Here is a 27,327-nt window from a genome sequence, read left to right on the forward strand (position 1 = left end):
TATATTATAATATTAATAATACCATCATAGGAAAGAGAGAAGCTACCAGGAAAACAAAAATGAGAATACACAAATCAGTATATCATCCAGTGCTGATGTATGGATCTGAAAGATGGACACTGCAGAGTAATTTAGAGAGCAGACTCACTGCCACAGAAATGATCTATTTGTGTAAAACAGATGGAAGGACAAGGAGAGATATGGTTAGAAATACTAGGACAAGGGAAGAGTGTCTTAACTAAGAACCACTGATCAATTTATGTTATAAGAAGGAACTTGGCTGGTTGGGACATCTGGTGAGGAAGGAAGAGGAAAGAAAGCCTAAACAAATATTCCAAGCAAGACCAGAGGAAGAAAGAGGGAGAGGATGACCAGGGCTGAAGTGGGACACCTATGTCTTTGACCAGGCACGAAAGAGGGGAAAGACTCCAGGAGAGTTGAGAAAATTGACACTGGACTGGACTTTATATGGGAAGTGGCTGTAGGACCCAACGCCTGCGAGGGCATTAAGGGAAAAGGGAAAGAAGAAAAATTTGAACCAGTGATCCATGCCAATGTCATGCAGACATAAACATTCACCAGGGGACTCTCCGAGGCTTGAGCCATGGACATCCCAACATGACGATAAGTACACTGATTTGAAATATTATGTAGTATTGTAAATGCAGGTTCAGTTTCTTGTAAATATATGCAAATTGCGTAGGATAGAGTCGTAAAAATAATATGGATTGGTTTTGAAACTAGGGAGCAACTTTGAGTTGGTCATCGTGTTTTATTAATTAAAGAAAATTTAGATGGGGATGGAAACTTTGGAATATGATATAAATTTCAAGTATATATAATTTAATGTGTGAGTAATGCATGAGCGGGCCCAGGAAACGACCTGGGGGAGTCTCTACGAACATCTTGAGACTCTGGCTAGAAACAGGGGTGTGATGCGAATATATGAACTCACCAAGAGAGCAACCCAGTGGAAGGTTGTGTTTACAACCCCAGCGGGAAACTGGGTCAGTGAGCCAACAGGAGTGGAGGACAGTGGAAGGCAACGGGAAACCACCACTGTAATTTTCCCAAGAAAACCCCATGGCTTTGCTCAATTCAAAATATTCCGGAGTTTCAAGTTCCCCAGTCGGATCTCCGGGGGGAACTACGTTGAGAGAAGCCTCAAGAAATGTGCGATGCTGCAAGGAACAGTACTGTTTAGGAACTTGGAATGTAAGATCCATGTATCAAGGAAAGCTGGATATAGTCAAACGAGAAATGAAGAGACTGGGCATCGATATACTGGGAATAAGCGAAGTGAGATGGATTGGTATTGGTGAATTTGCTACAGATGAGTACATGGTATACTATTCTGGACATGAAAACCAAAGGAAAAATGGAGTTGCCCTCATAGTTAGCAACAGGGTGCGTAACACTATAATGGGGTGCAATTTTAAAACTGATAGAATGATGTCTGTACGTTTTCAAGGCCAACATCACAGTCATACAAATTTACGCACCAAACACTGAAGCTGAAGAGGAAGATATTGACCAGTTTTATGAAGACTTACAAGAATTGCTACAGTTAACACCAAAGAAGGATGTCGTCTTCATTATTGGCGACTGGAATGCCAAAGTAGGAAATCAAACTGTAGATGGAGTAACGGGAAAATTTGGCCTTGGCACAACAAATGAAGCTGGACAGAGACTCCTAGAATTCTGTCAAGACAACTCACTGGTCATTACCAACACACTGTTTCAATTGCCCAAACGACGCCTATACACCTGGACCTCGCCAGATGGTAAATGTCGGAATCAGATCGACTACATTCTCTGTAGTCAAAGGTGGAGGGGTGCTGTACAGTCATCCAAAACAAGGCCTGGGGCTGATTGTGGATCAGATCACGAGCTCTTAAATTCCAAATTCCGGCTCAAATTAAAGAGGATTGACAGAGCTAAACCATCAAGCAGATATGACCTAAATAGCATACCTCTTGAATATACAGTAGAGGTTAGAAACAGATTTAATGGATTAGATTTAAGAGATAGAGTTCCAGAAGAGCTATGGTCAGAAGTACGTTGTGTTGTTAAGGAGACAGCGGAAAAGCATATTCCCAAGAAAAAGAACAAGAAGGCCAAATGGTTATCGGGTGAAGCACTATAAATAGCAGAAGAAAGAAGGAATGCAAAAATCAAAGGGGAAAGATCGAAAATGTCTAAATTAAATGCAGAGTTTCAGAAACTAGCTAGAAGAGATAAGAATGCCTTTTTGAATGAACAGTGCAAGGAAGTTGAGGAAAATAACAGACTGGGTAAGACAAGAGATCTTTACATAAGAATTGGAGACATAAGAGGGAAATTCCAGGCTAAGACTGGAATGATAAAAGATAAAAATGGAAAACATCTTACTGAAGCAGAGGAGATTAAAGAAAGGTGGAGGGAATATGTAGGCAATTTGTATAGGAAAGATGGGAATACTCCTGATGATGAAGTTACTCTGTTGTCAGAGCCAGAACCAGATATCTTAGAAAGTGAGGTCAAGTGGGCCCTAGAAAGTATTGCAAACAATAAGGCAAGTGGTTACGATGGAATCCCAGCAGAACTGTTCAAAATCCTAGGAGAGGATGCTGTGAAAGTGCTACATTCAATATGTCAGCAAATATGGAAAACCCAACAGTGGCCAAAAGATTGGAAAAACTCAGTGTTCATCCCAATTCCAAAGAAGGGCAGCGCTAAAGAATGTTCAAACTACCGAACAATCGCACTTATATCGCATGCTAGTAAGGTTATGCTCAAGATCCTGCAAAATAGGCTTTGGCAGTATGTAGATCGAGAACTACCTGAAGAACAAGCCGGTTTCCGCAAAGGCAGAGGAACCAGAGATCAAATTGCTAATATTCGCTGGATTATGGAGAAAGCAAGAGAATTCCAGAAAGACCTATACTTATGCTTTATTGACTATGCTCAAGCCTTTGACTGTGTCAACCACAATAAATTGTGGCAAGTACTCAAGACTATGGGAGTACCAGATCATCTTATTTGCCTTATGAGAAATCTCTACTCTGATCAGGAAGCTACGGTGAGAACCCTATATGGAACAACTGAATGGGTCAAGATTGAGAAAGGTGTACGTCAAGGCTGCATATTGTCACCTTACTTATTCAACTTATATGCAGAGTATGTGATGAGGAATGCCAAATTAGATGAAACAGAAACTGGAGCTAAAATTGGTGGGATACATATAAATAACCTTAGATATGCTGATGACACCACCCTGTTGGCAGAAAGTGAAGAACAACTTAAGTATCTACTAATGAAGGTGAAAGAAGAAAGTGCAAAAGCTGGACTAAGGTTGAATGTCAAGAAAACAAAGATCATGGCAACTAAACCTATCACCTCCTGGCATATAAATGGTGAAACAATGGAGGTTGTTCCTAGTTTCATCTACTTGGGCTCGAAAATAACTGCTGATGGCGATTGCAGCCATGAAATTAAGAGACGCTTGCTCCTTGGGAGGAAGGCAATGGCCAACCTTGATTACATTTTCAAGAGTAGAGACGTAACTTTAAGAACGAAGATTCGTATAGTGAAGGCTATGGTCTTCCCAGTAGCAATGTACAGAAGCGAAACCTGGACAGTAAGAAAGGCTGAGCGCCGAAGAATAGATGCATTTGAACTATGGTGTTGGAGAAAACTCCTTAGAGTTCCGTGGACTGCGAAGAGATCTAATAAGTCCATATTACAGGAAATCAACCCAGGCTGTTCACTGGATGGTCAAATACTCAGGCAAAAACTAAAGTACTTCGGTCATATCATGAGAAAACATGATTCACTGGAAAAGACCTTAATGCTGGGGAAGACTGATGGTAACAGGAGAAGAGGGTGACAACGGATGAGGTGGATTGATGACATCAAGGAAGCCACGGCTCTCAATTTAGAAAGACTTCGGAAAATAGTATACGACAGGAAGAAATGGCGCACTTTGGTCTATGGGGTCACGGAGAGTCGAAAGCGACTAAACGACTAACAACAACAACAACAACAACAACAACAATGCATGAGCATAAATTAAAGATTAGATATCCAAAAGGTTTAGTGTGCTTTAGACAATAAGGGTAAAGTGTTTTTTGATTCCAAGTGGTATATTGTTTTTTTCTTTCTTTATATTGGGATATTCATTTTATATCCTAAATGCTTGATGATAGGGTCATCTATATGCCTTTGCTGATGTGTTAATCATTGGAATAGCAATGCACTCTGGTATGAAAGAAATTTTGCATGATCGTAATATAAAGAATTGGCTGTATAAATTTGTGTGATGAGTGACATGCCTGGGGCTCGACTACATCTCCTTCCAATTCAGATAGGGTAATAATTTCAATAGACTGAAAATAATGGCCACGTTAATATCCATTTGAATGTTTGTTTGAGTATAAGTTAGAAGAAAACAGTGTGTTTATTTTTTGTGCATTCGCTAAGTCGTGAACCCGGATCATTCATGTTTAAATTCTGTGGAAATGTTAGGATTTACAATGGTTTGATGTGATGTGAGAGAGGCAAATGTGCAGAGTACATATAAATGCATGAAACTTTAGAATGTGATGCATTTAATTGTGATTGAAATGTAATATTTCCTGAGGCGACATGATGTTTTGCTGTGAAGAGGATTTAAATGGAAGTTCACTGGCCTGTCAAGATGAGGCAGGACCATGTGATAAGAGATTTATGATGGAAGGTGGGGAACCCTCCTTGACCATGTTTTCTTTAAGGGAGAGCTCTGCAAAGTAAATATGTCAAGCCTGGCCATAGAGAGTAAAATTGCCTGTGGCTCACAAAATAAGTTTGCACATGTATTTTCCCAAGTGCTTTATGTTCATTTCGGTATGAGGATATGGGTTACTGGAACGCCAGATTAGAATGTTTGTTTCTTCTTTTATAATCATCACAGATAGGGATTTTTAGTGACCCAACCTCGGTGACATGCAGAATATCTTCAGTTTGAGTCCCAGGGCGTACCCAGGATTTTCGTCACACACAATTTTTCCCATGAAATACAGCCATTCACGTTCCTTTTATTTTTTATGTTTTTCCAGTGGAGCTCTGTATTGTGTGTATATATTTTATTGAACGTTGGTCTTTGATGGCTATTTTATGTTGTGTGTGAGTGTGTCAGACTTTGAAAGCAGGTCTGCCCCATGGTTTGGTCTCTTTGCTCAATGCAGTGTGGATTTGATGCTGGACCTGACATCTGTTTATTTTGTGTTGTTTGTTGTGTCATGTCCATAATTATTAACTTTATTTGGTATCAATTAAGATTCTATTTAGTTCATTAGGCAACAACTCAAAGTTGTCTGCAAAACAGTGCAAAGTTCTAGGATCAGTTTATCGAGCTCCAAAATCAGTACAGCATATTAATGATCAACTGATACAGTCACTCGGTAGTGTGCAACACATCCAGCACCAGTACAAAGCTATTTTATATAACAGGCAACTTCAATCTAGATATAGACTGGCAATGTTCAGTTCCTATTCCAAAAAAATCCTCTCACGAACAACTTTCTTACTGTATTCTATGACCTATCTTTTTTATCAGCTGGTAACAGAAGTTACCCCAGTCGCACTAACTCACGTTCAACAAAACACCTAATCCTCACCAATCAACCAATTGCAGTGCAGAAAACTGAAGTTATCCCAGATTTCAACTTGGTAAACTTGCACTAATATTGCATATGTTTCCGTTGCTGTTTTGCCTAGGTGGAAGCAAAACTTCATGTTAACGCCTTGCTCCATTTTGCACTCCATTGTCCAATGACACGGGTCCTCACACTGACTCTGTGCGATGTGTTGCAGTGTTCAACTCCATTTAACTGTGTTGACTTGACCGATAGGGGTCACTTGGTGTCATGTCTCCCTATGCGTATGCACGAGCGGATCGTCCGAACTAGCACGGTGTACAACCGAGGCGACCATTCACCAAACTTTTCAGACACAGCTTGTAGATCGTGTAGAATACATTATGATCATGCCACAGGAATGTTCAGTGTAAAGCTAAAGTAGCAAAACACAAATTGGAATTGAGCCAAGACTCTCTTATTTGCCAGGGAATCGCTCTACCTATCACGCTTCAGTGACAGGATATTTTTGTATATTAACTGAGATACTTACTTTGGAGCTGAAGCTACTGCCAACACAGCCAGATCATGCTATGATATTTTAGTTCTGTACTTTATCAATGTATGGTATGAATGCAGTGTAAACTATACAACCTAATACCTGAAAATATCCACATGAAATGATATTTGTTCATAACAGCTATTAAAATATTCCAATTGTGGTCTCAGTATTTTTCAAGTTTGAGCAAAGTACAGAGAATGTTTCTTTTTAAAAATGTACGATGAGCCATTCCTACCTTACCATTTCAACCCTACTCTTTATCTGGTTTTCCTTGCTTTCTATTATGCTAATTTGTAAAGTTCTAGGAAATGTTTTAAAAAAGATGACTGTTATAGAATTTTCTTCCAATTAACAAAGCAAATCAGGTCTGTGTGTTCGTAGGTGAAGAAAAGTCTCCTATGAAGAGTGCGTGGAGTGATTTCATAGACAAGATCAATCCTATAGTGAAGGAAGAGTGGAAGACATCCTCATGCTTCTTTAAATCTTACTTAATAATCAAGGTCAGAAAATATAATAATTTAAACTTTAACTGTATTTTTAAAGGTGGTGATTATTGTTTTAAAAGAAAGATTAATAGTAAAATAAAAGGTCTCCTCTATTAATAAAGTATTGCAACCTCTGGCTTGAATAACAGCATGAATCCTGTGTGATTGGGAGTACACGAGGCTGTGGAAATATTCAACATCAATTTCAAACCACTTCTGTATCAGGAGGTCCCAAAGTTCTGTCAGAGTATATAATTGGCTGATTATATTTATCACCTGTTGTTTCAAATAGATATTCTATTGGATTTAAAACTGGGTAAATAGTCAGCCATTTCAGATGGTAGAGTGTTGTGGAATACGTACTTGTCATGTCACATAGATGCAGTGGTAGCCTAGTGCATATGCCGGTAGTTATTCTTGAAGAGGAGAACATTCACATGTGTGCACCGCAGATATGTACACTTAACGGGAACACTCGGACATTCACAATGTCAAGATATCAGGGAGAAAGCTCAGTTCAATGTAGAAAGATCTCTAGAACCATCACAGAACCCTCTCCAGAATGGAAAACTCCTGCTACAAGTCAGGATGAAAGTGTTCTTGTTTTGTCTAGGTTAAAGATTCACGCATGTCTTTATTATGAACATAATTAGATAATAAAATAAAATTAAACTGTCTTTCCTCACTGCAAACATTCAACCAAAAACATAAGTCTACATAATTTGCAACACATCTATATTTAGTATTTCAAGTACAACAAAATACAGTGATGATGACAATGACGGTTGTCACGTAGTGGCAAACTCATCTCCGCTGGGCTGTGGACATCTTTTATGTCACTCCCAGACAGTAAAAATACTCCACCAGGCTGCGCTCTTATTGTGCTGGCAGAGCCATCACACATGTAGTGCTCTCCTCCGTAGATCAGTGTGCACAGTTCAACTTACACCACAACATTCTCCCCTCTTAAATATGAAGGTACAGTGAAAAATGGTGGGGTCTCTTCCCTTTTCTGTATTGAGGGTGTATAGTGCTCTCCATGTTTACTGTGTTGTTATATGGATCCTCGTCCCTGGGTGGTGCAGCATCCTGAAGAGAGTACGTTTCAATCAGTGTGTCTAGTGTTCTGTCTGCAACAGATGGCTGCTGTGTAAGGGAGCATCAGCAGCCTCGGTCATCATGTATTGCCTTCTCAACCGGTCCTGAAGTCAAGTAATCAGCCTGCTTGCAGTTTTAATCTCGTACAGTCGAGCTCATGGGTGCAGTTGACTATCCCTGGTACCGGTACCCATTTCGGATATGCTCGGAATGTTGAGGCATAGACTTTGTCTTCTTTGCCAAATCTTTCTCTGCTCCCTGCTGTATACACCACTGCAGGTTATAACAGAGGAAGTAATGTACAATGCTGGCAACCATGAAGTTTCTGCAAAGGACTTCTCCTATCAACTTGGCAAGGCACTATAGTCTCCTAATAGCTGTAATAATACCTCCTCACTGTTTAATCCTGTGTGCACTGCTTTCTTCATCCCATGTTTGAATATCTGCACAAACCATTCTTCTTCACCGTTGGATTTTGGGTGGAATGGTAAGGTGAGGATATGGTGGATTCCCTTAGTTGTGCAGAATTCTTTAAATGTTGTTCCAATGAACTGGGCAAGCCTTTGGTTGTGAATATTTTCTGCAAAGCCCTGATGAAGGCAGAAGCTGTAGTTGAATGCATCTCTACCACGAATGGAAAATTTGACTTGACATCGATCATTATTAATCACACTGATTTCGGTAATGGGCCTGCATAATCCAAATGTACCCTTACCTGTGGTCTTTCTGCTAGAGGCCACAGCAATAAGTCATTTTGAGGAGCATTCTGTTGGACTTAACAAGTTTAAAACAATGTTATTGTTTGTTCAATATCCTTATCAACATCAGGCCAGCAGTATTGCTTCTGTACTACTACTACTACTACTACTACTACTACTACTACCAAAATGTTTTCATTGCTCCCCTGATGGGGGAGGCAGGCCTCTTAGAGGGTGATGCCATCTCTCAGGCTGGAAGATTTGTTATGGTGAAGGAGATGCTCGGAGAAGGTGAGGGGGTTGGCAACCGTGGCCTGTACTAGGAACTGTCCTGGCATTCACCTTAGTGCAGGAGGATGGAAAACCACGGAAAATCATTCTCAAGACAGCCGACAGTTGGGGCCAGCCATGAGGTCCAGCCCTGTCCCACCTCCCAAATATGCAGAGGCGTATAGCCACGGTGGAGCCATGGCCACCCCTTCTCTGCTTGGTTGGTCGGTCAGAGTGCAGAGCTGTTGGACCACGGACCAGCCGTGGCCACCTATGGGCCGAGACCCACTCTGCATCTACTGTCATTGCTTCTGTGCTGGATGCTTAGTCCTGACCATGCCCCAGTGCTCTTCACAAAGGAGTGCTAGGACTGGTTTTCAAAGAATTTATGGAACTATGAGTCTGAACGTCTCGCCTGTTTCTAGTAGAAGTACTGCTCTTATAGTGAGTCTTTTACTTGTGTAAAAACTTTAATATCTTTAGGCAGCTCTTCTTGTCAACTGTTCTTAAAGAAGGAGCATACTAGTGCAAGCGTTGCATCCTTATCTGCCTCCCACACTACCTCGAGTGCATCAGTTGGGAAATGTCTAACTGTATCTTCCATCTCCATATCCAGTTGAAGGCATTCCTCCTCTTGGGTATCGAAATCATTGTCTGGCATGAAATAAATTTCATGGTTGAAAGCCTGTATTGATGGTGATTAGTTATATCATATAGATATTTTGTGAGAGAAGTCTGCTTTTATTTCAACACTAAAACAATGTATTCATGTTATCAAAATACAGTTATGTCAAGTAAGACATGTTTCATCCCTTCTTCTGAGACATCTTCAGCTACTTAAAGAAGTTATGAGTAGAACAATTCCAAAAACCATAGAAATATATACATTGAATAAAATTATATCACACAAGATGATGCACTGCCTGTCGAGTTATAGTCTTAAAAACATGTCATTACAATGACATGGGCTGTCTCATATTAAAAAGTCTTTGAAAAACATTATTCTTGTTGTTGAAGGACAGTCAAGTAAGCATATGTAGGGCAAATGTGATATTATTAGTATGATTACACTTAAAGTATGAATTATTATATATAAAATACTTGGTGTCCATGAGAACATGAGAATGTATGTTTACATTTTGAATTGCAGCAGAATGTTCTTGAACAAATGTGGTGTTGATTGGACCAGGGGTAACTCCTCTCAAAAATTCAAGTGAAGAAAGTTCCTGGAGAATCAAACTAGTAAAAGAAAACATTGGATGTGCTCATAAAAGATGCGTAATGTAGAAAGATTTTATTGTATGAAGAAGGAGGAGTTCACCTCACTGGTCTTGTGCTGGCTGGCACACTGGCAAGCTCAAGGACTGAGCATCATCTTGTGTGATATAATTTTATTTAATGTATATCTTTCTATGTTTTTTGGAATTGAGGACCATTTTTGCAAAACTTGCTTTGTGAAAAAGTGAAATTTTTCAGGAGAGACAAAAAACTGTTTTCCGAGAAGGGCTTTTCAGTTATAAACTTTCTTTTTTGTTGATCACCTTTATAATTAGTGCTTATTACAGGGTGATCTTTGAGTTTTATTTAATTTAAGAATTGTACACTGTATGAGGGTTCAAAAATCAACAGTTCTTTCAAAACTTGCATTCTACACAAAATATTAGTGAAGAAAGTGTTAGTAATTTTACTAAAACATGAGTTATCTTGGTTTTTCCATCAATTAAACGTATTTAATAACAGTGTAAGTTTTACAGTACACCATTCCTGCAATTTCTGATATGTACACTCTGATGAATATCGGTATCCCCTGCCTGTCGTTAGAGGTGACTAAAAGCGGCTCCAGGGGCTCTGAACTTTGGAGCGTGGTTTGGCGACCACGGGGCCCTTGGCTGAGTCCTGGCATTATTTCCACTTGATTGTTCCAGGCTCCTCACTTTCATCTATTCTATTCGACCTCCCTTGGTCAACTCTTGTTCTTTTCCGACCCTGACGGTATTACGTATGGAGGCCTAGGGAGTCTCTCATTGTCATGCCCTTCGTGGCCTTTTTCTTCCTTTGGCCGATACCTTCATTTTTCGAAGTGTCGGATCCCTTCCAGTTTTCCCTCTGATTAGTGTTATATAGAGGATGGTTGCCTAGTTGTACTTCCTCTTAAAACAATAATCATCACCACCATCAGTTAATTCAGAAGAGAATGTTATTCTTGTTCTATGAAATTTATTTACATGGACATTTTATCCAGCTTTCACTCAAAATCATTCGATATCATAGTCTTCAAAATAATTTAAACATTGTCTTTGGCATATATGCTATATGAATATAAAAGAAACCACAAAAAGAAAGGAAAATAGTATCATTCTAATTTTATCAGATATTTATTAACACCAACAAGAGAACCATTGTCGTATTAATTTTAAACCAAATCCATGCAGTTATAAAGATTAACAATTTCAATTACTTCAAAATGAAAATCATTCCTGTAGAAAGCAAGTTTTGCTGTAACTCTAAAGTAGTAGAAAGCTAGTTTTGCAAAAGCTCGCTAAATTTTATCGACTATTACTGCAGCAAGAAGCAAGTTATACAAAAACAGGTTTCACCATCCTATAGAGGACTTCAATATGAATGTGAATCAATAAAAAAGTAAATTTCCAATTTTTTGCAGAAAGAAGTTTTGCAAAAACGGTCCTCAATTGTTCTAACTTACTCAAGTAGCTTAAGATGTCCTATTTGATGTAATTGTATTTTCATAATGTTAATACATTGTTTTAGTGTTTTTTCAAAATAGGTGGACTTCTCTCAAACAACATCTATACGATTTAATTAATCATTGCCTGTTCCACATAGCAGTCAGGAGAGGGCGTCTGCATTGGCATGCTGCACTGTGCTACATTACAATTTCTTGTAATCATTCTTGGATAGAAATAATGACCAACGTTGTAATTTTCTTAGTGTGTTTTCTGGAACTTTCTTTCCCAGGTAGAATAACTGGACCAAAGGTTTGTGGTCTGTAATGATAATAAAGTTACCATAGAGGTATTCATTGAGGCTTCCTTCTCAATTAATGAATAATTTTTCTGTTAATGTCTTCGATCCCAACACAATTGGTCATTTCTCTCTCGAGGCATCCTCCTGTGGTAGTACTGCTCCGAGTCCATAGTTTGATGCATCAGTTACTGCTAATGTTACCATTTTCCTGGTTGAAAATGCGATAATTTTGATGCATTGACTAATACTGTTTTAATATTTTCCCAGGCTTGCTGTAATTATTTTGACCTACCAAACTTTTCACTTTTCCTCGGTAAGTCATTGAGTGGTGCCACTAATGTTGCAAAATCCAGAATGAACTTACGGTAGTAGTTTTCCTTGCCCATGAATGACCGTAGTTGTTTAATGTTTTGAGGTACTGGCATGGTTAATATTACTGTCACATTCTCTTCTGTGGGTCTGATCCTCTGCTTATCTACTGCATGTTCCAGGTAATGGACTTTTGGCTGGAAAAGATTCACATTTTGATCATTTTGCTTGCAAACCTTGCTCTTGTAATTTGTTGAGTTACATTTCCAAATTCTGAATATGCTCCTTGTTATCTCTTCCTGTGACTGAAATGTCATCTCATAGCCAGGCAGTGTTAAAAGCACTATGTGCAGTTAGAACAACATCCATAATGGTATGGGAGTGCCAAAGGCTGTTAGAAAAACTGTGTGAACTTAGCTCAGTTACCCTGTTATGGGTTCCTGGGCACACAGGAATCAGTGGAAAAGAAGAAGCTGACGAAGTAACAAAACAAGGCTCAAAAGGTCCTTTCATAGGAGCCCCTCCTGGGAGTATCACTCCAAAGAGTGAAACTGATAATATCCCAGTGGACAAACCAGTCTTACTTAGACATTTGGAAGCGGTTAACCACAGCAAGGCAGGCACGTGAACTTATCGAATGGCCCAGCCAAAGATATAAAATGGTCCTAATAAACTTGAATAGAACCAGAATACGAATGGTAGTTGGACTGTTGACAGGCCACAATACCTTACAGAGACACCTACACATCATGAAAATCAGTCAAGATCAGATGTGCAGAAGATGCGGTAGGGAGGAAGAGACCTCTGTGCATGTGTTGTGTCAGTGCGAGGCTCTTGCACGCACTAGACATCAATATCTTGGCTTACACTTTGTGAACCTGGAAGACATCAGCAATGCCAACAACCGAACACTGGTATCCTTCATAGGAGCACTAGGACTGGACTAGGCAAACCTGTTTAAGGGACACAAAGGGTCTTCATAGACCTACGTGTGGAGCCCTGTGAAAACAGGGCTCACCCATTCCTTATCCATCTATCTATCTAATGTCATCTCAGTAATTTGCACAGTGCAGGACTTTGTGCTGTAATCTGTTCTAGAAATCTTTGGAAAATAGCTGCTGATGAGGCCACTTTGAATGGTAAGTGCAGGAATTTTAGTAGCTCCAGTAGTGTATTAAGCGTAATGTATTTTTTGGATTCCTCATCTAGGGGTAACTGAAGATATCTTTTAAGTGCACCTTCGAGAAATACTGACCCCTGCTAGTTTATGAAATAGTTCTTCCGGCCATGAAATAGAAAACTGTCTACCTTGAATTGATTGTTGATGGTACTGCAGAAATCCCCACACAAGTGAATGCCTCCATCAGTTTCCTTCACCACCCGTAATGGGGTTGCCCATCTGCTCGAGGCTTTGCAATTCCTTCCTCTTGCCACCTTGTCAATTATTCTTCTCTAACTTTTTCTCTAAGTGCCATTGGTACAGGATGTGCCTTATAAAACCTAAGGGTGGCTCCTGGTTTAACTAAATATGTGCTTCAAAATTCTCTGCTGTACAAAAACCATTTGCAAACACATCAGCATACTTATTCATTAAATCCATTATCATATTGCCTGTTATCAATTCTGAAACCAAGTTAGAAGTATTACACGTATTCACCACAATTATTCCTACTCTCCTATTTACTTTGTAAGTCACCTCAGTGGCCATCTTTCCTTTCACATTAATTCGCTACTTGTCAAATGTTATTAAACTGACACCTGCTTATGTACACTTAGAAGCACCCAGTTTATGGTATGTTGACAGATTACTGTAATTAATGATACTGATGATCCTGTATCTACTTGAAAGATTAACTTTTGATGCTGTATGCATTATTTTAACTTTGTTATCTTTGTTGAGGACCAAGTTCACCTCCGTCCTGTTTCTGTCTTGCTGGCACCCATTCATCTTCTGTTGTCTGTTCCAACAGACCAATTGTATGGCCCCATTTTATTGCACCTGAAACACTTGGCCTTCAAAAGTTTACAGTTGAATTTGTCATGGCATTTATAGCAACCTCTATATGATTTAAGATTTTGGCCCTACCTAGTTGTCTGTTGCCTTATTCCAGATTTCCTTTCAGTCCATTCTTGGTGTACATTGGCTATCACCCTTGGTGTTCACGTCATTCTGTTTTTTCTTGCTGTCTAAAGACTTAAGTTATTTCTGTAGATTCTGTGATCTCCAATGCTATCTTCTTCATCACTTCATAAACTGTTGCTATTCTTTGTACTTCAGCTAATGGGGGGTGGAGGGGGGGGGGTCACTTTGCTTCACAGCATCAACACAAACCTCCTGTTTTGGACTATTTACACTATCATGTCCCTGATTAGCAAGTCAGTATATGATGCACCAGAAGATTTCTTGAAAATGAAAATGAAAATTTACAAGATTTTTCAATTCCTCTTAATTTGGCAATCCAATCTGGGTGTGTCTGACCTACTTTCATCCTACACTAAAAATTTTTTTTACCAGGCTGCTTCAGTATGTGGTTCTTTATTAAAATATCCTGTCAACCTTGCCATCAGGTCTACAAATTGTACCTTATGTCTTCTTCTGGACTTAATTTCCTTAACAGCTCACATGTATCATTGCCGAATGAACTCAGAAATGGTGCCCGCTGTCTGCATATGTGATCCAGTATTCCTTATGTATGTCAAAAGTGGGAAATGCCAGAAGCAAACTGACCTGTTGTGGTGCAGTGATCGCTTTTACAAAAGCAGCTTGCTATTGTTGCAAGAATTGTCACTGTTGCTGCTGTTGTTGTTGCAATAGTTGTATGACTGTCACTTGCAATACTAGTCTTCCTTGTCACCAATTATGTGTTGTGGAATAGAAAAATGGTAATATGTTTGTCCAGCTAGTCAGTACAATTACATTTGTGTTCATTTTTAAAATAAAAACGTTGTTACATAATTAGGACATGTTTTGGCCTCTTTTGGGCCATCTTCAGCTACATTACAGAAAGGGATGAAATATACATATTATCTAAACAATCAGAACGTTCCATCATGATTCTTAAATTCTTAAGTGATAAAATGTTCATGTGTAAAAATGTTCTTTTTAAAAAAGAACACGTGAGAAAAATGAGCTGAAAAATTCATAGTAATGGAAAGGAACAGACAAGTGTCAAATCAAGCTATATATGGAAAGACATGAACATGAAAAAATACACATAATAGGATAGACTCAATGACAGGTCAGTGTGAGAAGAGAGAGCAATAAAATGAGGAGACAAGAACAAAAATGAAAACACAATACAACAAGGACAATATTCTCATCTTCATGTACATCGTCATGCATTGTCCATTTTCAAGACCATTGACAGTAATGGTTGCCACATTAAGGTCTGATATTGCTGCCTCTGTGGATCAGTGGTAGAGTGTCGGCCTCTGGATCCCAAGATAGCAGGTTCAAACCCGGCAGAGGTAGTCGGATTTTTGAAGGGCGGAAAAAAGTCCATTCGACACTCCATGTTGTACGATGTTGGCATGTAAAAGATCTCTGGTGACACATTTGGTGTTTACCCGACAAAATTCATTAGTTCTCAGCCATAGACGCCCAAGAGAGTTTCGATTTACTTGGTCTGCCATCTAGTGGGCCTAGAGTAAAACGGAACGTCGAAATTGACGAGCAGACAGCCAGATGGCGTCAAATTGAAATGTCTGCCCATGGTAGCTGAGGCCATAAGATTATTATTATTTCTGCCATTATTATGAACTATCGAAAATTTACACTAATCAATGAAAATTCAACTTTCCTTCAGATTTTTTACAAACTATTTTAAAATAATTTATCCTAATTTTATGAAAGAGGACATCTTGTATGAAAAGCTTTCCGGAGTAAAAGGTGGTATCAAAACCAATAACTAATGATTTAAAAAACAAATTGATATTTGAAACCTTCATAAGATCCTGTGTAGGTAGAATACAATAGTTTAAAGTCAGGAACCTAATTTTTAGATATTTTTATGGTAAAATGAAACCGGGGTTATCCCATTAGTTGCAAAGTTATTAGAATGAAGACATTTGTCCGTTGAATAACACAAGAAATATGCACATAGTGGCATGAAATATGAGGACTCTAGATGCTATATAAGTTACATGCAATATCAAAGTACAAAGCTGTCCTTGAGGTCACAACACAGATTAATGGATTGCAGTCCATAGTCTTCCAGTACTGAATGCAACTGTTTGTTACTACGCATACATTAAGTAATGCTGTGTATGAGCGACTGGATTGATATCCAATTATTGGATGAATCCACTTCTATGTCATTTATGTTTACAGAGTTGTCTATCGACCAATAATAGGGCAGTTGCTTTTGGTGTTATGCTTAATTCTGTCATAACTTTTCAAAATACTTCATTTCTTTGAAAATGCACTACAGCTACACTGAAGCCTTATAGCAAAGGCATTTATGTCAAAAATACAATGCATAGTCAGTGCGTTCTGGAACCTGCATCATTTAATACATAGGTAGCTGTGTTATTTGACGTTTGGTCTAGCAGGGTAAATGAAATAAATCGTTAAGTTTATTTCCGTAAAATTTGTTATGCGGCATTTGGGATTCTATTTACGTTGCACTACTATTACAACATTTATTATAATTTGGGCCCACCTTATTCAGTACATAAATATAGTTACTTAGATGTAATTACAACATATATTTCAATCAGAACTAGTTTCGACGCCCCTCTGCGTCATCATCAGCTGATATAAGTTTGTGGAAAAATCGACAATCATATAAGTTTATCTACTTCAAATTGATCACAATTTAAAACCATATTAACAACATGAAACTGTGTTAAAATTATACTATATTTTCTACAAGTCCGAGACTTGCGAGTCTTAAGCCATAAACTGATAAAAACATATGTAAAACAGTTTGCTCACTTATGAAATAACATAGATTTAAAAGAACAACAACTTAAAAATAAAATAGTCTTGAAGAAACTTTGTGCTTAATTTATCGCGCTTCTTAAAACTTGACATAGAATCGTAGTAGAAATGATTCAGTAAAAACTAGTGTCCCTTTAAGGAGACACTATAGTGAAATTTCTAACTTCTATATTATTTCAATGAATTTTTTCCATATTTTATTCTGAGGTGTATTTCCTCAGATATATTAATGCAACCGGCTTTCAATATTGTACCTATACAATTTCTTGAGTAGGAATTTTTTTACTTTCCTTTTACCAGCATTGTTAAAAAAAGTCCCTTGCATCACAATACTTTTCCATTTGGCACCAAATTTTGCACAAATATGCTGTGTAGTTATGCCAACAAACATCAGTTTCACAGTTTGTTCTTTGAGAAATATAGAATTTTTTAAAATGTAATGTTTAATTTTTCTTTAAAAATATGTGTACACAAAGAATTTGGTAGGTCACAAAAAAATATTGAATCACCTTAAACAGCAAAATGCATACTGACATTTATGCACCAACTATCTAGCTACTGTGTTAAATTTCACCTACATCAGACAAAAATTGCATGATAAGGGATTATTTTTGTGAAAGAAATCATGAAGATTTTGCTAAGCCATAAAATGCAAAATAAAAATCTAGGCAACTTCATTCACTTTAGAACTGTCCAGAACAAAAAGTATGCCTTTCAGACTTCTTACTTTTCTCCTCCAGTGATATTTTCATCAACTTATTATTTTTCCTTAGCTGTTTGCTTTCACCTGAGCTCCTGCTTTGCTGTAAGCGCCTTTGGTCTCTCTGGTGACTGATGTCCACTGCAGAAGTTGGTACTGGCTTCCCTCCGATGGACTGAAGGACTTCAAGTGTTCTAACACACTCCATATTGAACTCACTTACAGCACTCACAATACCAGGCTGAAGTTTATTCCTAGTAACAAATACTTCTTTTGGACATTTGGACATTTATTCCAAAGAACACTGTGAAGACTCTCATTTGGATTTTGTGTCTTCCCTTTTGTGCACCTTTGTCTCAGTGCATCTGATGCAAGTCTCTGATATGTTGGCATTATTTTTTAAACTACATCATACAGAATACCACATCTGCTACTCAATGCTTAGATTACATTTGAAATCCAAATGAGAGAGACGTAAGGAAGGGAAAGCAGCAACTGGAGATGCGTGTCCGGTAGACCATGGGACAGTTAAATGCTAGTGCAGTGCCACTTAAATGAGGCGCTGTGGGTTTTAAAATGACGGCATTTAAAAATTAAAAGCATTTTTCAAAAGAACACACATCAGGGTATTTTTTAGAGTTCTAAACCCAATTTTGATATTTTCCTCAAAATTCATTAAATTTCACTATAGTGTCCCCTTAATGGAGCAATCCTATTGAGGTGGAAACGAGCCATAAGTCCTTTGAGATGTCATTAAGGACAACGTTTCCAGTTCAATGCGGACCTCAAAAGATCGCTGTCCATGCGAAGCGCAATGAAGCACAGCAAGCAGTGTGAGCAAACCAGTTTGTATGTTTTTATCAGTTTATGGCTTAAGACTCACAAGTCTCGGACTTGTAGAAAATATAGTATAATTTTAACACAGTTTCATGTTGTTAATATGGTTTTAAATTGTGATCAATTTGAAGTAGATAAACTTATATGATTGTTGATTTTTCCACAAATTTATATCAGCTGATGATGATGCAGAGTGGCATCAAAACTAGTTCTGATTGAAATATGTGTTGTAATTACATCTAAGCAACAATTTTTATGTATTGAATAAGGTGGACCCAAATTATAATAAATGTTGTAATCTTGGTTCAATACGGACAAACAATGAAGTTTATTAATTTAGCACTACTATTAGCACTAAAAGCCTCTGTAGCTCAGGCAGCAGTGCATTAGTCTCTAACCGCTGGGTTCTGTGTTTCAAATCCCGGTCACTCCCTATGAGATTTGTGCTGGACAAAGCGGAGGCGGGACAGGTTTTTCTCCGGGTACTCCAGTTTTCCCTGTCATCTTTCATTCCACCAACACTATCCACTATCATTTCATTTCATCTGTCAGTCATTAATAATTGCCCCAGAGGATTGCAACAGGCTTTGGTAGCCGGCACAATTGCTATCCTCGCCGATAGATGGGGGCTTCATTCATTCCATCCCTGACCCGGTCACTGAATGGAAAATAGGTTGTAGGTTTTTTTTACTGTTGGCACTATGCCTACTGGCAAATCATGCCGATACATTCCGTCGCCTATTAGCATTACATAATAAATATAAAGAAAGCCCACAATATACATACATATATTATCATTAAAGACTGTTATGCCTTTCAGTGTTCAGTCTGCAAAAAATAAAATTAAACTCTTGTTCTCAGATTTCCTTTAGAACTGATTAAGAGAGATAGGAACATGAAAAAGAACTCATGATAGGATGAACAAAACGCCAGATCAGTGTGGGAAGAGGGAGTGATAAAAAGAGGAGACAAGAACAAATGTGAAAACATAAAATGACAAGAACAGTTTCCACATCTTCATAATATGCTGCTATCTTTAAATAGATAGGTTGTCTCCTCATCAGTCCCAGTTATTCTATTTTATTATTATTATTATTATTATTATTATTATTATTATTATTATTATTATTATTATTATTATTATTATTATTATTATTATTAACAAATACATCACAAATGGGAAATATCCCAGTGGCAATGGTCACTTATAGTAGTGTAATAATAAAGTTAACATAATTAACCAACAACAACAAACAAACAACAAGAGTACAACAAGCAATTACATGGAAAGAAAATATTACAAGGAATACTACTAGTTTAAAATTCTAAATCTAGCATCATCATATAAAAATTCGCACACAACTTAAATATTTCCAGCGCTTAATACTACAGCTTACAATACTATAGTTTGAGCTTACTACTAGCTTAACGTTATATGTGATAATAAAGTGAAGTTAAACCATAATAACCCTACAACAACAACAACAACAACAACAACAACAACAACAATAACAACAACAAGCAACAATCTCTTCTCAGCCTCCAACAAGCTCATTTCTGCTTCCCGGCTTCATCACTCATTGAGAGGCCACCTTGACAGGTCTTCAGTCTTCATGTGGGAAGTACCGTATAGAATAAGAAGAAAGCTGGATAAATACAGGGAAAGTGAAGAAACATAAGATAAAAACAAATACAGGTGGTAACAAAAGATTAGGAATGCAGAAGATACACAAAGAAAAGAAGGATCCGAATGGGTAATGTGGGTATTAGGAAGGAACAACCAAGTTTCAAATCCACTTGTTATCTACCAGAAGTTTATTCCTCTATGACAATCAATTTGACACTGAGCTGTTCCTTTCCAGTACTTTAGGGTTTATTAAATTATCTTAGTTATAGAAGAAATTACATTCATTACTGTATTTAATTTTTCTTATAAATACACTGACTGACAGACAGAGCAAATGCAACACCAAGAAGGAGTGGTCAGAACTTTATGCCAATTGCAGGGTAGACTGACGTCACTGAGGTATGCTCATGATGTGAAATGCGCCGCTGTGCTGCGCACGTAGCGAACGATAAATGGGACACGGCGTTGGCGAATGGCCCACTTCGTACCGTGATTTCTCAGCCGACAGTCATTGTAGAACGTGTTGTCGTGTGCCACAGGACACGTGTATAGCTAAGAATGCCAGGCCGCCATCAACGGAGGCATTTCCAGCAGACAGACGACTTTACGAGGGGTATGGTGATCGGGCTGAGAAGGGCAGGTTGGTCGCTTCGTCAAATCGCAGCCGATACCCATAGGGATGTGTCCACGGTGCAGCGCCTGTGGCGAAGATGGTTGGCGCAGGGACATGTGGCACGTGCGAGGGGTCCAGGCGCAGCCCGAGTGACGTCAGCACGCGAGGATCGGCGCATCCGCCGCCAAGCGGTGGCAGCCCCGCACGCCACGTCAAACGCCATTCTTCAGCATGTGCAAGACACCCTGGCTGTTCCAATATCGACCAGAACAATTTCCCGTCGATTGGTTGAAGGAGGCCTGCACTCCCGGCGTCCGCTCAGAAGACTACCATTGACTCCACAGCATAGACGTGCACGCTTGGCATGGTGCCGGGCTAGAGCGACTTGGATGAGGGAATGGTGGAACGTCGTGTTCTCCGATGAGTCACGCTTCTGTTCTGTCAGTGATAGTCACCACAGACGAGTGTGGCGTCGGCGTGGAGAAAGGTCAAATCCGGCAGTAACTGTGGAGCGCCCTACCGCTAGGCAACGCGGCATCATGGTTTGGGGCGCTATTGCGTATGATTCCACGTCACCTCTAGTGCGTATTCAAGGCACGTTAAATGCCCACCGCTACGTGCAGCATGTGCTGCGGCCGGTGGCACTCCCGTACCTTCAGGGGCTGCCCAATGCTCTGTTTCAGCAGGATAATGCCCGCCCACACACTGCTCGCATCTCCCAACAGGCTCTACGAGGTGTACAGATGCTTCCTTGGCCAGCGTACTCTCCGGATCTCTCACCAATGGAATACGTGTGTGATCTCATTGGACGCCGTTTGCAAACTCTGCCCCAGCCTCGTACGGACGACCAACTGTGGCAAATGGTTGACACAGAATGGAGAACCATCCCTCAGGACACCATCCGCACTCTTATTGACTCTGTACCTTGACATGTTTCTGCGTGCATCGCCGCTCGCGGTGGTCCTACATCCTACTGAGTCGATGCCGTGCGCATTGTGTAACCTGCATATCGGTTTGAAATAAACATCAATTATTCGTCCGTGCCGTCTCTGTTTTTTCCCCAACTTTCATCCCTTTCGAACCACTCCTTCTTGGTGTTGCATTTGCTCTGTCAGTCAGTGTATGTTCTGAAAATTCAGTCATCTTATATGCTAGGCCATCTTATATAGCCTACAGACCATGACAGTAATTTACGTTTGCATATTTTTACGTGAATGTAGGTGATACTTCATTCCTTGTTTACAATCAGAAAGCTATAAGAAACTCTTTTCCTCCTTTTTAATTGTTCTTATAACAACTAAACTGTGGAGAAGTTGTTCATATGAGACTGAGTTCAAATCTATAAACATCCTTGCACATTGAGACTACTTGTCTGGATTTGAAGGTGTACACTACAGCAAGAAATGCATTCTTGTTTTCTCTTGCAGAGTCCTGCAGTGCTTTTCTTAAAGCTAACTGTCCCAGTAGTAACCATCCATAAACCAATGAGGGGATGGTGTAAACCACTGAGCGTTTTACTCTGCATCACACTCCCACTGTATATAATTTCTGCATATGGTTGTAAGTACATATAATATTTAATAATATCAGATATGAGGGGTGTAGATATTTTGCAATAAAATATGAACTACAAAATATTTTTCAGTACCAGTAATTTATTTTCTATCAGATAACATCTTTTGAGCTACTTCACCCATACTTTACATTTTAATTTAAACATTTATCATAACTTGTGATAAGTTTTGAAACCCTTGACAACGTAAGCCATTCCTCAACCACCATTTCCACTTCATTATTGGTGCTGGCAAGTATCCTTATTGATATTGGTTGTCACTGGATGCAAGGTCAGGACTGTAGGAAGAATGATCCAATGGCTGCTAGCCAAGTAGTTCAATGAGAGCTTGCATCTGATTAGAAATGTGGAGCCTTGTATTGTGTATGAGCAATAAAACTCTGGCAGATTACAGCCATTGCATTTATTCTGGATTGCATAGCAAAGATTCTTCAAAGTTTCAAATATGCAACTGTGTTTATTGTTGTCCCTTGCAGGTTGAAATCCACCAGCAAAACATTATGTCTGTCCCTAAACACAGTTATCATAATGTTGCAAGCTGAGAATGTCTGAATTTCATGTACATTGGCGATAATATTATGGCACCACTCTATTGATTGTTGCTTAGATTCTAGGACACTTGCCTCTTGACCCTTCTGATGATGTGGTCCAGTAATTCATCAGTATTTTGTCATAAATGGCACATTACTTTGTTTTGTGTTCCCCAGAAAGCATCCATGTATTTGACACAATTTTGTGCAGAACTACCTTGAACCACGTGACAAATGTGATGACAGTGTGAAAATGGTGAACTGTCTTTTAATGAATTTTGATGTCTACTACATACACAGCATCACAGATAATTACAGACAGTCACTTGAAGCACAGGTCATCATGCACCTTTTCTCATACTCCTTGAATAACCTGACTCACTTACAAACTTGACCATCACCGGGCGAGTTAGCCGTGCGGTTAGCGGCATGGAACTGTGAGCTCGCATTCGGGAGATAGTGGATTCGAATCCACTGTCGGCAGTCCTGAAGATGGTTTTCCGTGGTTTACCATTTTCACACCAGGCAAATGCTGGGACTGTACCTTAATTAAGACCACGGCCACTTCCTTCACATTCTTAGGCCTTTCCTGACCCATCGTCGCCATAAGACCTATCTGTGTTGGTGCGACGTTAAGCAGAAAAAAACCTGGCCATCACTCATAGCAATGGAACATACACTTCACAGATCTGATGTTAAAACTCTGTTGACGCCATGTTACTTACTTTTTAAAATCCAGATAACTGTGCTGTGCCTCCTCTGCCCATACTGGTCTGACATTCTGATATGTATCCCAGTCTAAGATCCTGTCTTTCTGCCTTTTAAGTTTTTCATCACGTGTTTGTTCCTTTCCATTACTTAAGTTACTTTGTTAGAGTACTTTCAACTGACCAACTTCGGCCAGCTTCAGCATCTTACTCCCAGGACAGAAACCCTTGATGTCTTGCAGTTATGTGTCCATTACCAACAAAACACAAACACACAATACAAATTGCCCAAAAATTCAGAAAATAGTTAAAAGATAACACCAAAACTGAGCAGAATTCCAACTTGAAAGAACATCCAGACATGTATTATTATTGAATTTCCAATACAGAAAATGAACCCTATTCTACAAGGTATATTAAGGTTATAGTTTAACAATATGTAAAAGGTGACGAGAATCTAATTGTGATGGGAGACTGGAATGCAGTGGTAGGCCAAGGAAGAGAGGGTAATACAGTAGGAGAATTCAGATTGGGACAAAGGAATGAAAGAGGAACTCGGCTGGTTGAATTCTGCACTGATCATAATTTAGTCCTTGTCAATACTTGGTTCAAACACCACAAACAATGGCTGTATATGTGGACGAGACCTGGAGACACTGGAAGGTATCAAATAGACTTCATTATGATTAGGCAGAGATTCAGAAACCAGGTGTTGGATTGCAAAACTTTCCCAGTAGCAGACGTGGACTCTGACCACAACTTGTTGGTCATGAAATGCCATCTGAAGTTGAAGAAATTGAAGAAAGGAAATAATGCAAAAAGATGGGATCTAGACAAGTTGAAAGAAAAGAGTGTGAGGGATTGTTTCAAGGAACATGTTGCACAAGGGCTAAATGAAAAGGCTGAAGGAAAAACAATAGAGGAAGAGTGGATAGTCACGAAAAATGAAGTCAGTAGGGCTGATGAAGAGATGTTAGGAAGGAAGAAAAGGTCAACTAAGAATCAGTGGATAACTCAGGAGATACTAGACCTGATTGATGAACAATGAAAGTACAAGAATGCTAGAATGAAGAGGGCAGAAAAGAATACAGGTGATTAAAGAATGAAGTGGATAGAAAGTCCAAGGTAGTTAAGGAAGAATGGCTGATGGAGAAGTGCAAGGATGTCGAAGGTTGTATGGTCCTGGGAAAGGTAAATGCTGCATACAGGAAAAATCAAGGAAACCTTTGGAGAAATGAAATCTAGGTGTATGAATATTAAGAGCTCAGATGGGAAGCCACTTCTAGGAAAAGAAGACAAAGCAGAAAGACAGCAGGAACATATTCAACCGTTGTATCAAGGAAAAGATGTAGATGATTTGGTTCTGGAACAAGAAGAGGCTGTTGATGCTGATGAAAAGGGAGATCCAGTTTTGAGGTCAGAGTTTGACAGAGATGTGAGAGACCTAAATAGGACCAAGGCACCTGGAATTGATGACATCCCCTCTGAATTACTGACTGCCTTAGGAGAAACCAGCATGGCAGGGTTATTCCATTTAGTGAGTAAGATGTATGAGACAGGAGAAGTGCTATCCTATTTTCAGCAGAACGTTATTATAACTATTCCCAAGATAGCTGGTGCGAACAAGTGTGAAAACTACCACACCATTAGTTTAGTATCTCATGCCTGCAAAATTTTAACACGTATTACTGTATTTACAGAAAAATGGAAAGACAAGTTGAAGCTGAGTTGGGAGAAGATCAATTTGGCTTCAGAAGAAATGTAGGAACATATGAAGCAATCCTGACTTTACATCTGATCTTAGAGGATCAAATTAAGAAGGACAAGCCCACGTACATGGCGTTCGTAGATCAAGAAAAGGCATTCGATGATATTGATTGGACCAAACTATTTAAGATTCTGGAGGTGAATGGAATCAGATACCAAGAACAAAGAATTATATACAATCTGTATAAAAATCAGTCTGCAGTGATAAGAATCGAAGGCTTTGAAAAAGAAGCTGCAATCCAGAAAGGAGTGAGGCAAGGCTGCAGTCTGTCCCCCCTCCTTTTCAATGTTTACATAGAACAGGCAGTAAAGGAAATCAAAGAGAAATTTGGAAAGGGAATCACAATCCAAAGAGAGGAAATCAAAACCTTGAGATTTGCCAATGATATTGTTATTTTATCTGAGACTGCAGAAGATCTCGAGAAGTTACTGAACGGTATGGACAAAGTCTTAGGTAAGGAGTACAAGATGAAAATAAATAAGTCCAAAACAAAAGTAATGGAGTGCAGTCGAACAAAGGCAGGTGATGCAGGAAATATTAGATTAGGAAATTAAGTCTTAAAGGAAGTAGATGAATATTGTTACTTGGGCACTAAAATAATTAACGATGCCAGAAGTAAGGAGGACATAAAATGCAGACTAGCACAAACAAGGAAGAGTTTTTTAAAGAAAAAACTGCAGTCGTTTAAGTGTGGCCAGTACCCAGTATTCAGGAGATAGTGGGTTCGAGCCCCACTGTCGGCAGCCCTGAAGATGGTTTTCCGTGGTTTCCTGTTTTCACACTGGGCAAATGTTGGGGCTGTGCCTTAATTAAGGCCACATTTTAATTTTTGGATAAATTAGATGGAATGAAGTAAGTAGGCCTAAATAATTTCTCCAGACATCTGAGTAGCCGTCTTTTCCGCAAAAGGTCTCTAAAGTTAGTTTGTTTGGTTTATTTATTTAAGGAATTAGACAAGATTAAGAGAAGATATTCTGATTTATGAGAGGTCTAGAAAATTATAGCAGACTTTAAGAAGAAAGAAGAGAGCAGAAACATTTTAAAGGATAACTAATTTTATAGATGTTATTTATTATTTTACGAATTGATATTTATTATTTATGATTTTACGATTTTAGGATAAGGACTATTTTATAGATGTTATCTATTATTTTACAAATTGATTTATTTAAGGATTTCCACTAAATGACAAGTAAATGTTAAATTTAGAGAAGAAGAAATATTTATTATTTCGGATGTAAATAAGGACATAAATTAACATATAGAGATTAATTTAATAGATTTCATTATTTAGGGAAATTCCAGTAAAATCTGCAACAAATGACATAGTAAATAGGAAAGGTGAAACTAAGAGAAATTGTGACAATTTTCAAAATTCATATATACTTGTTATATTATACCATTGTACCATAGTCCAAGGATCAATTAATGTTTGGCACCGCTGAAGAAGAGAGCGGTGGCTCTCGAAACATGTACATGGATAGTAATTAAATAATATAAAATGTATAAAGTATTGACAAGGCGGTGAAAATATTTTTACAGAAATTTGAATATAAGTCAATACGGACCAACATGGTGAAAATAATCAAGACCTATCTGTGTCGGTGTGACATAAAGCAACTTGTAAAAAAAGAAATAAGCAGTAAAGAAATTTCCTCGCTTCAAACATTGATTATGAATTAGAAAGATGTTTCTGAAGACTTTCATCTGGAGTGTGGCGTTGTATTGAAGTGAAACATGGACGATAACCAGCTCAGAAAGAAAGAGAATAGAAGCTTTTGAAATATGGTGTTACAGAAGAATGCTGAAGATGAGATGGATAGATCAAATCATGAATAAAGAGATACTGAATTGAATTGGTGAGAGGAGATTGGTTTGGCTACATTTGACAAGAAGAAGAGATAGAATGATAGGACACATCTTAAGACATGCAGGACTTGTTCAGTTGGTTTTTGAAGGAAGTGTAAGCAGTAAGAACGGTAGGGGTAGACCAAGGTATGAATATAACAAGCAGATTACAGCAGATGTA

The 27,327-nt window shown here is 38.7% G+C and overlaps 1 protein-coding gene across 1 annotated transcript in view; it reads left to right on the top strand.

Annotated features, from left to right (window-relative positions):
- The window catches only part of LOC136879354 (sodium/potassium/calcium exchanger 1), a 232,766-nt gene that overhangs the window by 132,624 nt on the left and 72,815 nt on the right, over window positions 1–27,327 (top strand). The window contains exons 11-12 of the mRNA XM_068229086.1: window positions 6,522–6,656; window positions 22,148–22,280. Coding sequence (XP_068085187.1) covers window positions 6,522–6,541 — 20 coding nt within the window. The 3' untranslated portion in view covers window positions 6,542–6,656; window positions 22,148–22,280. The remainder of the gene's footprint in view (window positions 1–6,521; window positions 6,657–22,147; window positions 22,281–27,327) is intronic.

Source organism: Anabrus simplex, chromosome 8, assembly GCF_040414725.1.
Source record: "Anabrus simplex isolate iqAnaSimp1 chromosome 8, ASM4041472v1, whole genome shotgun sequence".
Classification (NCBI taxonomy): domain Eukaryota; kingdom Metazoa; phylum Arthropoda; class Insecta; order Orthoptera; family Tettigoniidae; genus Anabrus; species Anabrus simplex.